General features: G+C 44.6%; 1 protein-coding gene across 1 annotated transcript in view; it reads right to left on the reverse strand.

The window, feature by feature from the left end:
• Positions 1–17290, reverse strand: part of LOC140410612 (cytosolic 5'-nucleotidase 1A-like) — a 38801-nt gene extending 21511 nt beyond the window's left edge. The window contains exons 1-4 of the mRNA XM_072498915.1: positions 17066–17290; positions 16781–16948; positions 12963–13092; positions 8144–8266 (exon numbers count right to left, since the gene is read on the reverse strand). Of these exons, the coding sequence (XP_072355016.1) occupies positions 8144–8266; positions 12963–13092; positions 16781–16948; positions 17066–17215 (571 nt within the window). The 5' untranslated portion in view covers positions 17216–17290. The remainder of the gene's footprint in view (positions 1–8143; positions 8267–12962; positions 13093–16780; positions 16949–17065) is intronic.
• Positions 17291–17592: the final 302 nt, after the last annotated feature.

Consider the following 17592-nt stretch of genomic DNA (forward strand, 5'->3'; position numbering starts at 1 on the left):
TTTTATCACTGAGTAAAAAGTGAGGGAATGGTTTAGAGTTGGTGTCGAGTCGAGTTTAGGATTCCATGCCCTGTGAGAAGTGCCACAAACCCTGTGTAGTCTCTCATTTTGGTTCAGTCTGCTCTGGCCAGCTAGAATGAGTGATGTCCAAATGCTGATTAAAATTGTCACCTCCACAAGAAACCAGAGTCCAGCCAAAAGTTAAAAGAGACGGGGAAGGAAATCATTCCTGTTCAAAGTGACAACAACTGGGGGTGCCATGGGTTTTCTGGCAATGGTTTCATGGTGAATGTCAGTGGGTTATGGGATCATTAGTTCCAGGAAGGCTACAGGGCCATACACCAGTTGCTATTAGTTACATGGGGTGGAGGTTTACAGCCCTGTGGCAGGGGTGGGGCCAGAAGATGTAATGAGCTGTTCAAAAGTCAATTGAATTTGCAGGACTGGAAATTCATGCCGGCGGGAGGGATGGTCAAATTCCACACATTTAGATTATCAGTGAATTATTTCATAGAATCACTACTCCAGAAGGAAGCCACTCGGCCCATTGAGTCTGCACAGATCCTCTGAAAGAGCACCCTACCTAATCCCACTCCCCTGCCTTATTCCCGTAACCCCACCTAACCTACACATCTTTGGACACCAAGAGACAATTTCTTAGCATGGCCAATTCACCTAAACTACACAATTTTGGGAGAAAACTAGAACATCAGGAGGAAAACCATGCAGACACAGGGAGAATGTCAGTCACCCAAGGTCGGAATGGAACCCAGGTCCCTGGTGCTGTGAGGCAGAAGTGCTAACCACTGTGCCACTAATATGCTAAATCACTGTACCACCGTGCCATAATTGTATTACTGTTGTCTACGTGGGGAATTTGAATGTTACCACTGTTGCAATTAGTGATCTGTGCAATTTTGATGATTTACCATTAGTTAGTAATGGAATCAAATATCAAAGAACAAAGAACACAGAAATGTACAGCACAGGAACAGGCCCTTCGGCCCTCCAAGCCCGTGCCGACCATGCTGCCCGACTAAACTACAATCTTCTACACTTCCTGGGTCCGTATCCCTCTATTCCCATCATATTAATGTATTTGTCAAGATGCCCCTTAAATGTCACTATCGTCCCTGCTTCCACCACCTCCTCCGGTAGCGAGTTCCAGGCACCCACTACCCTCTGTGTAAAAAACTTGCCTTGTACATATACTCTAAACCTTGTCCCTCTCACCTTAAACCTATGCCCCCTAGTAATTGACCCCTCTACCCTGGAGAAAAGCCTCTGACTATCCACTCTGTCTATGCCCCTCATAATTTTGTAGACCTCTATCAGGTCGCCCCTCAACCTCCTTCGTTCCAGTGAGAACAAACCGAGTTTATTCAACCGCTCCTCATAGCTAATGCCCTCCATACCAGGCAACATTCTGGTAAATCTCTTCTGCACCCTCTCTAAAGCCTCCACAGCCTTCTGGTAGTGTGGCGACCAGAATTGAACACTATACTCCATGTGTGGCCTAACTAAGGTTCTATACAGCTGCAACATGACTTGCCAATTCATATACTCAATGCCCCGGCCAATGAAGGCAAGCATGTCGTATGCCTTCTTGACTACCTTCTCCACCTGTGTTGCCCCTTTCACTCCTGTACTCCTAGATCTCTCTGACTTTCAATACTCTTGAGGGTTCTACCATTCACTGTATATTTCCTACCTGCATTAGACCTTCCAAAATGCATTACCTCACATTTGTCCGGATTAAACTCCATCTGCCATCTCTCCGCCCAAGTCTCCAAACAATCTAAATCCTGCTGTATCCTCTGACAGTCCTCATCGCTATCCACAATTCCACCAACCTTTGTGTCGTCTGCAAACTTACTAATCAGACCAGTTACATTTTCTTCCAAATCATTTGTATATACTACAAACAGCAAAGGTCCCAGCACTGATCCCTGCGGAACATCACTGGCCACAGCCCTCCAATTAGAAAAGCATCCTTCCATTGCTACTCTCTGCCTTCTATGACCTAGCCAGTTCTGTATCCACCTTGCCAGCTCACCCCTGATCCCGTGTGACTTCACCTTTTGTACTAGTCTACCATGAGGGTCCTTGTCAAAGGCCTTACTGAAGTCCATATAGACAACATCCACTGCACTACCTGCATCAATCATCTTAGAGACCTCCTCGAAAAACTCTATCAAGTTAGTGAGTCACGACCTCCCCTTCACAAAACCATGCTGCCTCTCACTAATACGTCCATTTGCTTCCAAATGGGAGTAGATTCTGTCTCGAAGAATTCTCTCCAATAATTTCCCTACCACTGAAGTAAGGCTCACCGGCCTGTAGTTCCCTGGATTATCCTTGCTACCCTTCTTAAACAGAGGAACAATATTGGCTATTCTCCAGTCCTCCGGGACATCACCTGAAGACAGTGAGGATCCAAAGATTTCTGTCAAGGCCTCAGCAATTTCCTCTCCAGCCTCCTTCAGTATTCTGGGGTAGATCCCATCAGGCCCTGGGGACTTATCTATCTTAATATTTTTTAAGACGACCAACACCTCGTCTTTTTGGATCTCAATGTGACCCAGGCTATCTACACACCCTTCGCCAGACTCAACATCTACCAATTCCTTCTCTTTGGTGAGTATTCATTTAGTACCTCGCCCATTTCCTCTGGCCCCACACATAGATTCCCTTGCCTATCCTTCAGTGGGCCAACCCTTTCCCTGGCTACCCTCTTGCTTTTTATGTACGTGTAAAAAGCCTTGGGATTTTCCTTAACCCTATTTGCCAATTACTTTTCGTGACCCCTTCTAGCCCACCTGACTCCTTGCTTAAGTTCCTTCCTACTTTCCTTATATTCCACACAGGCTTCGTCTGTTCCCAGCCTTTTAGCCCTGACAAATGCCTCCTTTTTCTTTTTGACGAGGCCTACAATATCTCTCGTTGTCCAAGGTTCCCGAAAATTGCCGTATTTATCCTTCTTCCTCACAGGAACATGCCGGTCCTGAATTCCTTTCAACTGACACTTGAAAGCCTCCCACATGTCAGATGTGGGCAGCACGGTAGCATTGTGAATAGCACAATTGCTTCACAGCTCCAGGGTCCCAGGTTCGATTCCGGCTTGGGTCACTGTCTGTGCGGAGTCTGCACATCCTCCCCGTGTGTGCGTGGGTTTCCTCCGGGTACTCCGGTTTCCTCCCACAGTCCAAAGATGTGCAGGTTAGGTGGATTGGCCATGATAAATTCCCCTTAGTGTCCAAAATTGCCCTTAGTGTTGGGTGGAGGTGTTAACCTTGGGTAGGGTGCTCTTTCCAAGAGGCGGTGCAGACTCGATGGGCCGAATAGCCTCCTTCTGCACTGTAAATTCTATGATCTATGATCTATGTTGATTTGCCCTCAAACATCCGCCCCCAATCTAGGTTCTAATATTGTTATAATTAGCCTTCCCCCGATTTAGCACATTCATCCTAGGACCACTCTTATCCTTGTCCACCAGCACTTTAAAACTTACTGAATTGCGGTCACTGTTCCCGAAATGCTCCCCTACTGAAACTTCTACCACCTGGCCGGGCTCATTCCCCAATACCAGGTCCAGTACCGCCCCTTCCCTAGTTGGACTGTCTACATATTGTTTTAAGAAGCCCTCCTGGATGCTCCTTACAAACTCTGCCCCGTCTAAGCCCCTGGCACTAAGTGAGTCTCAGTCAATATTGGGGAAGTTGAAGTCTCCCATCACCACAACCCTGTTGTTTTTACTCTTTTCCAAAATCTGTCTACCTATCTGCTCCTCTATCTCCCGCTGGCTGTTGGGAGGCCTGTAGTAAACCCCCAACATTGTGACTACACCCTTCTTATTCCTGATCTCTACCCATATAGCCTCACTGCCCTCTGAGGTGTCCTCCCATCGTACAGCTGTGATATTCTCCCTAACCAGTGGCGCAACTCCGCCACCCCTTTTACAACCCCCTCTATCCCGCCTGAAACATCTAAATCCTGGAATGTTTAGCTGCCAATCCTGCCCTTCCCTCAACCAGGTCTCTGTAATGGCAACAACATCATAGTTCCAAGTACTAATCCAAGCTCCAAGTTCATCTGCCTTACCCGTAATACTTCTTGCATTAAAACATATGCACATCAGGCCACCAGACCCGCTGTGTTCAGCAACTTCTCCCTGTCTGCTCTGCCTCAGAGCCACACTGTCCCTATTCCCTAGTTCTCCCTCAATGCTCTCACCTTCTGACCTATTGCTCCCGTGCCCACCCCCCTGCCATACTAGTTTAAATGCTCCCGTGTGACACTAGCAAACCTCGCGGCCAGGATATTTATGCCTCTCCAGTTTAGATGCAACCCGTCCTTATATAGGTCACACCTGCCCCGGGAGAGCTCCCAGTGGTCCAGATAACGGAAACCCTCCCTCCTACACCAGCTGTTTAGCCACGTGTTTAGCTGCTCTATCTTCCTATTTCTAGCCTCACTGGCATGTGGCACAGGGAGTAATCCCGAGATTACAACCCTAGAGGTCGTGTCTTTTAACTTTCTACCAGCTCCCTGAACTGCAGGACCTCATGCCCATTCCTGCTGTCGTTAGTACCAATATGTACACCGACTTCTGCCCATTTGCCCTCCCCCTTCAGGATGCCCTCTACCCGTTCGGAGACATTCTTGACCCTGGCACCAGGGAGGAAACATACCATCCTGGAGTCTCTTTCACGTCCACAGAAGCGCCTATCTGTGCCCCTGACTATAGAGTCCCCTATTACTATTGCTCTTCTGCGCTTTGACCCTCCCTTCTGAACATCAGAGCCAGCCGTGGTGTCACTGCTCTGGCTGCTGCTGTTTTCCCCTGATAGGTTATCCCCCCGACAGTATCGAAAGGGGGTATACCTGTTTGAGAGGGGGACAACCACAGGGGATTCCTGCACCGATTGCCTGCCCTTTCTGGTGGTCATCCATTTCTCTGTCTGCACCTTGGGTGTGACCACATTTATATAACTGCGATCTATGACGCTTTCCACCACCTGCATGCTCCTAAGTGCATCCAATTGCTGCTCCAACCGAACCATGCGGTCTGTGAGGAGCTCCAGTTGGGTGCACTTTCTGCAGATGAAGCCATCCGGGACGCTGGAAGCCTCCCGGACCTGCCACATCTCAGAGTAAGAGCACTGCACCCCTCTAACTGACATTGCGTCAATTAATTAGAAAATTAAAATTAAAAGTTTAAATTTTTAAGTTACTGTTAACTATCTGTTTCCTAGCACTAGATTTCTACTATAAATGTTAGTTCTAAATTATAATTAAGTAATTATGTTTAATTAGTTACCAATGCTTAATTTTTTTAATCGAGTGTAGATTCCGAACCAGTCACTCAGGTCACAGCTTTTCTGTGATGTCACTTCAGTTTCCCACCCCCACACACACAATTTGAAAGGGTAATAAAAGTAAAAATGAGTAAAAATCACTTACTTACCTTCTTACCTTGAGGGTCTCAGATGTTCTCAGGTTCTCTCCCTGACAGAGACTGCTCCTCCTCCTCCGACCGGCTCCCGAAACTAGGCCGCGATCTTTTAAAATCTCCGCTCCGACTCGCAGCTCCCGCTCTTTTTAAATCTCCGCTCCGACTCGCAGCTCCAGCGCTTTTTAAATCTCCGCTCCGACTCACAGCTCCGGCGCTTTTTAAATATCCTTCCAACTCTGGCTTTCCCTCCACAACCGTTCCTTCACGATCAGATTCCCCTCCCCCTCCCTTCAAGAAACCCGATTTCTGTTCCATTCTCTGCTCTTATTTTCCACTCTGACCCTGCTCACAGATGGCCTCTCGGTTTTGGAACTTGTTGCACAACTGCTGCTAGTGTAAAACCATGACCAAAAATACTTCACATCAGGAGACCCACATCTCTCCAAGATAAATTATGTAGAAGACATGTGTTTACATTCCATGTGAACAGACATCACAAAACCAAATATTACGTTTTTGGACTATCACATGATCAAAGAGTGTCTCCCACCAGAGTAGATAGTCTTAGGCTGCAAACTTCTTCTATTAATGTATGATCCTAACCTACGCCGTCTCTATAATCAATCATTCACCCGCTAAACTTTAAAATATTCCACAGCTCTAACAAATATGGACACCCAAGAATGCAGAGGTGCTCTGGTGATAGGAAACACGTTAGCTGATGTAATCCCACAATTTTCATGCACTCTCATTTGAGCCATCCATGATTGAATAGATGCGATGAACACCCTGATCGCTTCCGCCAGAAAACTCAGGAAGAGCAGGGACAAGCAGAGAGAGGGCAGAACAGCTTCCACGAACTCACCAAAGTTACACCAAGGAAGGGATGTAAATTCCAGTGGAAGATCCTGACCAATACTTGCATTATAATGGTTTTTTTAAGTTTAGAGACTGAAATAATAAAATTTTCATCAAATCAGTGCTCTTTTCAAAAAGACGGCAGAATGCCCAATTTGCTACATAGATAAAACTTCTAGACAGTTATGAAGAGAGACTGGTTAGGCCAGGGTTGGTTTCTTTGGGGCAGAGAAGGCAGAGGGGGGACCTGTTTGAGATGTATTAAATGTGTGACATAGATAGGGTAGATAGGTAGAATTTTGTCCCCTTAGCAGAGGGGTCATTACCCAAAGGGCAGGAGATTTAGAGGGGATTTGAGGAAAAGCCTTTTCACCCAGAATGTGGTGGACATCTGGAACCTACTGCCTGAAAAGAATGGTAAAGGCGGGAACCCTCAAAACATTCAAGAAGCTTTTCGATGAGCACTTGAAACATCATAGCATACAAAGATATGAGTCAAGTGCTGGAAAATGTGGTTGAAATAGATAGGAGCTTCATGGCCAGTGCAAACACAATGGATCGAAAGGCCTATTTCTGTGCTGTAAGACTCTATGAATATAAATAGACAAAAGGGAATTCCATTTTATTTTGAAACAATTTGCTCAGTATCGTAGTGTGAATAGATCAGAAGACATTTCAATAGTAGGTTAAACACTTTCAGCAAATAATATGTACAGTGCAGCAACGACCGGCAATTTTTCTACAAAACTATTGAGAAACTGAAATGTTGACCTTTATTTAAAAAGGGAATGAATATAAAAATAGGGAAATCTTGCTTAAACTATACAAGGCACAAGTCAGACCACACCTGGAATACGGTGAACAGTTTTGGTGCCATTCATCTAAGGAAATATATACGGGCATTGGTGACAATCCATAGATTGGTCCCCGGTATGTAGGGATTTTCTTCAGAGAAGGGTTGAGTAGGTTGGGCCTATACTCATTGGAGTTTAGAAGAATGACAACGGACCTTATTGAGACATATGGAACTCTTGGGTGGCTTGGTAGGGTAGATGTTGGGAGGTCTAGGATCAGAGGGTATAATCTCAGAGTATGGGGTCGCCCATTTAAGACAGAGATGAGGAGGAATTTCTTCTCTTGGAGGATAGTGAATTATTTACTACAGAGAGCTGTAGAGGCTGGGTCGTTCAGAATGTACAAGGCTGACTTGGACAGATTTTTAATCAGTCAGGGAATCAAGGGTTCTGGGGATAAGGCAGGAAAGTGGAGCTGAAGATTATCATATCAGATCAGTCATGATCGCATTGAATGGCAGAGTAGACTCTGTGTCGCTCCTGGGTAGCACGGTAGCACAGTGGTTAGCACTGTTGGTTTACACGCCAGGGTCCCAGGTTTGTTTCCGGCTTGGGTCACTGTCTGTGCGGAGTCTGCATGTTCTCCCCGTGCCTGCATGGGTTTCCTCCGGGTGCTCCGGTTTCCTCCCACAAGTCCCGAAAGACATGCTGTTAGGTGAATTGGACATTCTGAATTCTCCCTCTGTGTACCTGAACAGGCGTCGGAGTGTGGCGACTAGGGGCTTTGCACAGTAACTTCATTGCAGTGTTAATGTAAGCCTACTTGTGACAATAATAAAGGTTGCTTTTATGTCTTATGGTTGAAGATAAATTAATTCCTTACAGAATGCCTTTTGCCAAGACGGTACCCGCGCACACTTGAACCAAGCAGCTTAACTGCTGTGGCTGGGCTGATTAAGGACATGGTTATCGTTTCTTTTGCATACACATATTACAGCAATTTGTTCAGTTCTATGTTAGTTTGTTGACTCCCTACCTGCTTCAATTGCTTCCCCCACTTTCTCAGAATCTGATGAAAGGTATAAATTGGTGAGGTACGCTTTCAGATAACCAATTGGGCTTTTTCCACCCGTCATACAAAATCTTTCAATTGACAGATCTGTTTAAAAAAAGAACAAAATCAATGTTATTTTTAAGATGTGGCCCTCTTTCGCAATTATTTTACAATTCACAAGCATTTATCCATGAAAACTTCTTTTCTACAATATATATATATTTAAATTATAAAAGGTGTGCTTAATTGCATTTGTAGCCATGTAAAATGGCTGCGTTCCGATTAATCTGGCCAAAACCCAGTTTAAAATGGCTAACCCGAAAGACTGCTGGGAAAAGTAGTCAAGAAGACATAAGCAGGCAGCTGCAGACAGGTTTGCATATTCAGCTCTGGGAACGTAGCCCAGATCGATACTCAGGGCTATCAACAGCCCATCAACCCAGGTATCCGCAGTTGCATTCAGGACTGTTTACACCTAATCTACTCAGACATCCACAGCTAAATCGGCTATCCCCGGGAACAATTGCAACATATTAGCAATTGAATACCAGGCCAGACCAGTCGGCGCCTGCAGTGGCCGAAACAAAGACAGGTGAGCGACCACCCCCCGATCGAGGAATCGTCTCACCATTGGACACATCGACCCCAGAGACTGGGGACAGAATCCAATCACTTGGGACTCAGGGTCAAGGGCCACCCCGGGAGGCGGGAAGTCCCTGGGCCCTATAAAAGTAAAGGTCCAAGTTCAGATCTCTCTCTCTCTCATCTTCGCCTGCTCGAGACCTTCACAAGACCAGCCACCGTGTATCGTAAGTTTGAATCCAACGATCACTATCCGGTAGAGACACCTAGCCACCGACCTGTAGCAGCCTTTTGAATCCCGCGGGCCAGATTTGATTGGACAAGCCATTCGTTTCCCTGACCTGGTGGGCTCTTCCTAAGTTAAGTATTGGCCAGTAGTGGTAGGTTTGTTATATAGAAAGTAGTATTCGGGTATTAATATTGCTTGTTGTATATAATAAATGACCGTTGTTTTAATCCTTACTAAGCGGTGTGCTGTGTTATTAATCATAACCTGAACTTGAACCACGTGGCGGTATCATAAAGATACCTGGCGACTCATGAGTAAAGGTGACCTAAACAGAGCAAATAGACTAAAGCTAGAAAGAGCAACACATTCTACTCCAAAGCCAACACACCCAGGTGAATTTAACATCTATATAAATAACAGCAGACAGAAACGGTCATATTTGTTTTGTTTAAATCTGGACACATCTATGTTGCACAAAGATCAATCTTCAGTAAAAGTCAAAGACATGTGCATTGTACATAAATGTATAAATTCTACTCCATCCTTCCACACACACACCTTCGGGTGATAAGTCAATCCAGGTTGAATTGTGCTAATAGATGCAATGGTGCACGGCATCATGAAGGCATGCTGCACCCAAGTTCTGGAATACAAGTAAAGATTTGTCTGGTTCCACTTAGTGCTCTAGTCTAGCCTGTGATTGAGGGAATGTGTGCATTGCTGCATGCTGAGAGTCAGGACTCCATGCAGGATATAGGGAAGAAATACATGAACTACACCCTATCAATAACTCTCATCATTACACTTTCAGAAGCTTGAGGGCTATGAAACAAGTTGGTGTTTCTAAGCGAGAACAATGTGATCTGATGACTCATCAAAGCATTAGTTACACTTATCATTGTGAGAGACTCTCGCCCAAATTTTACCTGGGGGGAACTGGGTGGGGAACAGTTAACATAAGACAGAACACTTATGAGTACAACAGATTTACACATTGATGCACGATCAATTACTATTAAAATTAGGTAGTAACACAACTGAAGGCTTTAATAGACGAGAACTGTTCCCCATCAGCTTTGGTACTGAATGAGGGCTGCTGGGACGGCACCGGTTCTTATACCCCGCCTGTCAGGGCGGAGCTACATACAAAACAGCCAATGATAAACTCCTAGGTTTAACCAATGGTCTTCAGCCTCTCAGGTATTGCAATACCTGATAATACCACACACACATCATCAGGACAAAATCTGTAATTTTGGCTGAAGGCCTAATCAGGATACCAGTAATGGCTGCTCAGCTAGACTAACCTGTCGGGAGGTGGATCTTGCTCAGAAGAGTTCTAGAAAGTAAGTTTAAAGGTGTTATTCTATTGGGTAGGAGCGAACCTCTCTTACATTGGCTAAACCCTCCTCTCCATCCAATCTCTTGTCAATAGTGTTCTTTCCACACTACCAAAACTCCCTGAAACCTAGCCCATCAGCCTTCCTTCTGCTGCTCTATCAGCAACAGCCCCTTGGTGCAGCCTCCTGCTGTTAAACTTGTTCAGCTTTCACATCCCTGGCCTTGCAGGTTCCTCACCTATCAGTGGGCTCCCATACACCATGTGCAAAACAAAAACTTAAATTCTCCATTCTGAGCAAAAGGGAAGAAACTAGGAGAGGAGGAAACTGATAACCTCCAGGCATTTAGTAACTATGCCCTATATGATTGCTTAGTTTGAAAGTGGAAGGATCAAGTTTTTTCATTGTCACAAAAATAATTGAATGCAAATCTTCCCATTGCTAGTTTTTTTTTCAAACTTTGTTTTGAATTTACAAAATAGCAAATATGGATGATCTATTCATTCTAGTGCACAAAATACACCGAATATGAATATTTGTTAATCATGATGAATAAATACTTGCCAGTCTACAAATCAGAGATAACGGCAAAGTGGCTCTGGAAGTCCTGAACATTGATTGTGATCCTATAAAGTCTCAGGGCATCAGGAAAATATGGAGAGGAAAACCTCATGCTGACTGCCATCTACCTCCTAACATCCACCCATCCCCGACCCCAGGACAAATCTAGCAGCTCAAAACTAGCCATCCATGAGGCACTGTGGGCCATCAGTAGCAACAAAATTGTATTTGACCACAATTTATAGCCTCAGAGCCTGGCATATCCTTCATGCTTGCATTATCATTAAGTCAGGGTCATAGAATTATGGAATCCCTACAGTGCAGAAGGAGGTCATCCAGCCCATCGTGTCTGCACCAACCCTCTGAACTACATTCTATATTATTCATGGATTTTACATGCTTATGGGAAAGGCAGCACAGTGGCGCAGTGGTCAGCACTGCTGCCTCACAGCACCAGGGACCAGGTCCAATCCTGGCCGCGGGTCATTGTCCATCTGGAGTTTGCACACTCTCCCAGTGTTTGCGTGGATCTCATCCCCACAACCCAAAGATATGCAGGGTAGGTGGATTGGCCATGCTAAATTGCTCCTTTTTGGAAAAAAAAATAATTGGGTACTCGAAATGTATATTTTAAAAAGTGCTTATGGGCTATGTCAATGATATGTGAATAAAGCTACAGATGTTTAGTAGCTGAATGCATTACATTTAAGTTGACATATCAGGCATGTCAATGGTCTTACTGACAAAAATGAACATGGTCAAGAATTTGAAAATACAACCATGCGCCACATTTTCAAATTACTGAAACTTTCTTTTGAAATTGAAAATATCCAGCCAAGAGTGTGTTTTAAATTCTCTTTGAACATTTGGCCTTTTGAGTGGTTGTAAACTCAGCTTTTAAAAATAAATGCATAATTATAGACTAAATAAATGTACTGTGGCAGCCGAACCCAGAAATGGTAACTTTTAACTTAAAATCATCTGACTTTGATTTATTTCCAAGCAACCTATTTCAATTGGGCGTGTTCATTTCACCAGAAGCGTCTGCTGGCAAGTTCAGGTAAATGATGCAGAATCCATAGAATCCCTCCAGTGCAGAAGGCGGCCATTCAGTCTATCGAGTCTGCATCAATCTTCTGAAAGAGCACCCTACTCCCTGCCCTATCCCCTTAACCCCACATCGTTGGACTCTGAGGAGCATTTTTAGCACAGTGATGCCTCACAATGCCAGGGACCAGAGTTCAATTCCAGCCTTGAGTGACTGCATGGCCAATCCACCCACTGCTTTAGAGTGTGGCAGGAAACCGGAGGAAACCCAAGCAGACACGGGGAGAAGATACAATCTCCACACAGTCATCCAATGCCAAAATTGAACTCTGGTCCCTGGCATTGTGAGGCACCACTGTGCCTCCATGCCGTCCATAAAAATAAAGTTCCAGTGAGCTGTCCACAGAAGAAAAACGTTACTACCAAAGCCACCTCCTCTCACTGAATGAGGTGCACCAGAATCATAGAATTTACAGTGCAGGAGACCATTTGGCCCATCGAGTCTGCACCGGCTCTTGGAAAGAGCACCCTACTTAAACCCAGGCTTCCATCCTATCCCCGTAACCCGATCTAACTTTTTGGATCTGGAGATGCCGGCGTTGGACTGGGGTGAGCAAGAAGTCTTACAACACCAGGTTAAAGTCCAACAGGTTTGTTTCAAATCACTAGCTTTCGGAGCACTGCTCCTTCCTTAGCCGAATCATTTTTGATAACTTTTTGTAGACTAAGAGACAATTTATCATGGCCAATCCACCTAACATGCACATCTTTGGACTGTGGGAGGAAACCGGAGCACCCAGAGGAAACACACAAAGACATCGCGGAGAAAGTGCAAACTCCACATAGACAGTCACCCGAGGCCGGAAATGAACCTGGGACCCTGGAGCTGTGAGGCAGCAGTGCTAACCACTGTGCCACCCCAGGAGTGGAAAGAACCCGCAGCATGTTTGGGGAAGGCAGCAGATAAATTATACTGTAAACTTAAAATAAAATCCAATGCGCATCAATGTTGGTAAACATACAGGGATCCCAATGAACATACCATAGTGATTGATGCTGTTTATCAGCCTCACTCCGACCTGGGCATGGTTATTTGTCATCAGAACGACATCAAATATTTCATCACTGTCTGGGTAAAGTTCACGTAGACGTAAATTAACAGTTTCCAGTGCCTGAAATAAATAAAATCTTTTAAGTCCAAGAGAAAACAATTCACTGTTTTACATGCACATGCAATGTTCAAACCCTCAATTTATTGAAAGGTTCAAGCTCTTCATGAAAATACATAATCTAATCACAGATACATTAGCTTAGAAAGAGGCCATTTGCATCATTATGCCTCTGCTGCTACTGGCTCACCAAGTGTACTTTCCACAAGTATCTTTTTATATTGATCATTTTTAAATCTAGCCAATTCTCTTTTAAATAATTATATATATATTATAGACAAAGTCAACGATGCAAGACAGTACTTTGAATGCGAGTCTTTGCAGGTAACTAAGCATATACAGGTCCAGACGGAGCAACTGGAGAGAGGGATAATCACAGGTTAAAGAGGTGTCAATTGTCTCAAGCCAGGGCAGTTGGTAGGATTTCGCAAGCCCCAGATGGTGGGGGGTGAATGTAATGCAACACGAATCCAAGATGGCCGTATTCATGTGTGCGGAACTTGGTAACAAGTTTCTGCTCGGTGATTCTGCGTTGTCGCACATCCTGAAGGCGGCCTTGGAAAACGCTTACCCGAAGTTCTGAGCCTGAATGCCCTTGACTGCTGAAGTGTTCCCCGTATGGGAGGGAACATTCCTGCCTGGCTATTGTCGCAGCCTTGTCCGTTGTCGCAGCATCTGCATCGTCTCGCCAATGTACCACGCCTCGCGACATCCTTTCCTGCAGCGTATGAGGTAGACAACATTGGCCGAGTCGCACGAGTATGTACCACGTACCTGGTGGGTGGTGTTCTCACGTGTAATGGTGGTACCCACGTCGATGATCTGGCACGTCTTGCAGAGATTGCCATGGCATGGTTTTGTGGTGTCGTGGTCACTGTTTGAGATTGTGCGGTTGTTTGAAGGCAAGTAGTGTGGGGGTGGGGATGACCTTGGCAAGATGTTCATCTTCATCGATGACATGTTGAAGGGTGCGAAGAAGATGTCGTAGTTTCTCCGGTCCAGGGAAGTACTGGACAACGAAGGGTATTCTGTCAGTTGTGTCCCGTGTTTGTCTTCTGAAGAGGTCGGTGCGGTTATTTGTTGTGGCGCGTTAGAACGGTCGATCGATGATTCAAGTGCCATATCCCGTTCGTACGAGGGCATCTTTCAGCGTCTGTAGATGTTTGTTACACTTCTCTTTGTCTGAGGAGATCCTGTGTATACGGAGGGCTTGTCCATAGCGGATGGCTTCTTTAATGTGTTTAGAGTAGAAGCTAGAGAAGTGGAGCATCGTGAGGTTCTCCGTGGGCTTGCGATAAAGCAATGTGCTGAGGTGACCGTCCTTGGTGCAGATGAGTGTGTCTAAGAATGCAACCGATTCTGGAGAGTAATCCATGGTGAGTCTGATGGTGGGATGGAACTTATTGATGTCATTGTGTAGTCGTTTCAGTATTTCTTTGCCGTCGGTCCAAAGGAAAAAAATGTCATTGATTTATCTGATGTATAATGTCGGTTGAAGGTCCTGTGCGGTGAGGAGGTCTTGTTCAAACTTGTGCATGAAGATGTTGGCATATTGAGGTGCGAATTTGGTCCCCATGGCTGTTCCGTGTGTCTGGATGAAGAACTTGTAGTCGAAGGTGAAGACGTTGTGATCCAGAATGAAGCGGATGAGTTGCAGAATTGCGTCTGGAGATTGGCAATTGTTGGTGTTAAGAACTGAGGCTGTTGCTCAGATCAATATCTTAAATAATAATGTGGAGACGCCAGCGTTGGACTGGGGTGGGCGCAGTAAGAAGTCTTACAACACAAGGTTAAAGTCCAACAGGGTTGTTTTGAATCACTAGCTTTCAGAAAGCAGCTCCTTCACCAGGTGAGCCATTTTAAATAATGCAATACGTTATATAGTGCCTTCAGGGTAGAACATACCAAATGCATCCCAATAAAGGCAGAAAATCAGTGAGGGCAGGGTGCAAAAGGGAGGATTGTAAAATGATCACTATCACTAGAAGAAAAAGTAACAGACAAATTAATGGGACTAAAGACTGACAAGTCCCCTTGACACTCTGGCCTGCATCCTGGGTCTTAAAAGGAAGTGGCTGCAGAGATAGTGGATGTATTGGTTGTCATCTTCTAAAGATTCCCTCGATTCTGTTTAAAAGTCCCAGTGGGTTACTGAATATGTAACACCACTATTCCAGAAAGGAGGAATCAAAAAGCAAGAAATTGCAGGCCAGCTGGCCTAACATTTGTCTTTGGGATAGTGCTGGAATTTATTAAAGAAATTGCAGGACATTTTTTAAAAAGATGATAATAAAATGAAGCAGTCAACATGGCTTTCTTAAAGGGGAAATTGCGTTTGACAAATTTATTAGAGTAACTCGAGGATGTAACAAGCAGGATGGCTAACAAGCAACCAATAATTGTCGTGTATTTGGATTTCCAAAAGGCATTCACTATAATGTCATATAAACGGTTACTGCTTGTGGTGTTAAGGGTAACATATTAACGTGCATAGAGGATTGGCTAACCAACAGGAAATAGTGGGTCAAGAAAGAAAAGTCATTCACAATAACTTCATTGCACTGTTAATGCAAGCCTCCTTGTGACAATAATAAAGATGATAAAGATTATTATTTTTCAGGTTGACAAACAGTGGAGTACTATAGAAACCACGGTCTCCATCACGCTGCACCAAAAATGCCGTCGGGATTCTTGGTTCGCCAGCTGGTCAGTGGGGTTTCCCATTGTGGGGCAGCCCCACGCCGCCGTTGCCACCGAGCTGCTGGCAAAATGGAGAATCCCGATGGTGGAGAATTCAGCCCCAGAACTGGGGCCTTAACTATTTACAATCTATATTAATGACTTGGATGAAGGGACCAAGTGCATATAGCCAAATTTGCTGATGATATAAAAGATAGATTGGAAAGCAAGTTGTGAGGAGGACAAAAAGAATCAGCAAGTGAGTAGACAAAAATTTGGCAGATGGATTATAATGTGGGGAAATGTGAGGTTATCTACATTGGAAGGAAGAGAGAAGCAAAATATTTAATTATCTAAATAGAGCGAGGCGACAGAATGTCACAATACAGAGAGATTTGGGCGTTCTTGTACATTAAACACAAAACATTAGCCTGCAGGCACAAGTAATAAGGAAGGCAAATAGATGTTAGGTGTTAGGGAGGCGGAGTATAAAAGCAGGCGGAGTATAAAAGCAAAGTCTTGCAACAACTCCACAGGGTGTTGGTGGGGGCCACGTAGAGCACGGTGTACAGTTTTAATCATATTTTAAAAGAGGGATTTGCTTGCCTTTTCTGCAAATTTCCATATATTATAAACTAGAAGTTGGGAAATGAAATATTCATAATATTCCTGGAATAAGTTTTAAAATAATTTTCTGGTTAAAATTTTGGGAACATTGAAGCTTGTGCTGAGAGACAGCACTTTTTCCATTTTGTGGTTTGAGTTCTATAAAAAGATCTGAGCGTTCAAAAGGAGCACTGTCATTTGTTTCCACAAGTTCCCCACCGTATGTCAGTTAGCCTACTTTTTTTTCCAAACCCATGCCACCCCTTCCATGGAATCCAAATTGTTTCACATACCTTTCAGGGCCTCGCCAAATCAAATCCACCACAACATGTATGGTTTTGTTTAATGATCTGAATGTAAGAGTGAAAGAGGGAGTAAACCACGAATGCTCAGAAATCTGCTGTACCTTCACTAATGGGAAAGCCGGCCCCTCCTTCAGCGGTTCCTCTTCGTGTTCCTGTTGATACTTCACGTAACTTTCCACTCCTTCTTGCTCGTAGATTTTTCTTTCCTCCACCATATTAAAGAGGCAGCGTGAAGACACGGCTATCGTGATGGCATACTGAGACTTGGGCTAGCGGAGAGAAAAACAAATAGATACACGAATTATCTCCTTGCTAAAAGATACGGGCAGTTGTATTTTTTTTTGATAGGATACTAAAGCACCTCTTCATTTCCGTTTTGCACTCACAGTCCGCAGTTTTTTTGTGGAAGACAGCTTTTCAAATTCTTTCTCTGCATCTTTCCAATTGGTTGCTCTATCGGCAGAGCATCCTTTGTCTTTGTCTTGAGCAACGGCGACGGGAGCTTTCGCCTGCGTTGTGACTTTCTCTTCGCTCATTTTTAAGAAGGTTAAAGAGCTGCGTTAGCTGCTGAAGAGAAGCTCCTGTAACCGGAATGAGGAAATGTCAAGCTTGCTGCTGGGCGTTCCTGTGTGCGAGGCGCGTCACTTCAGCACAGACTGAGCTGCATGCGATCAGACCCCTCTGATGGGGGGGGGGGTCCAATGCGTTTAAAAAATAACTTGATCCCCTCCTTCAATTAATTTTCAATTAACTTAATTTTACCCTGGATCGTTCTGCTCAAAGAACCCACCCTCCAGAAAAGTACTTAAAAAAAAATGTTGCAGTCATCTGGCGGATTTGGGCTGGGCATGTATTTTTTAAATGTCCATGTTCTTGGACAGCACAGTGGGATGGAGTGCAGCTTCCTTCACAA

This window comes from Scyliorhinus torazame, chromosome 4, assembly GCF_047496885.1.
Source record: "Scyliorhinus torazame isolate Kashiwa2021f chromosome 4, sScyTor2.1, whole genome shotgun sequence".
NCBI classification, from domain to species: Eukaryota; Metazoa; Chordata; class Chondrichthyes; order Carcharhiniformes; family Scyliorhinidae; genus Scyliorhinus; species Scyliorhinus torazame.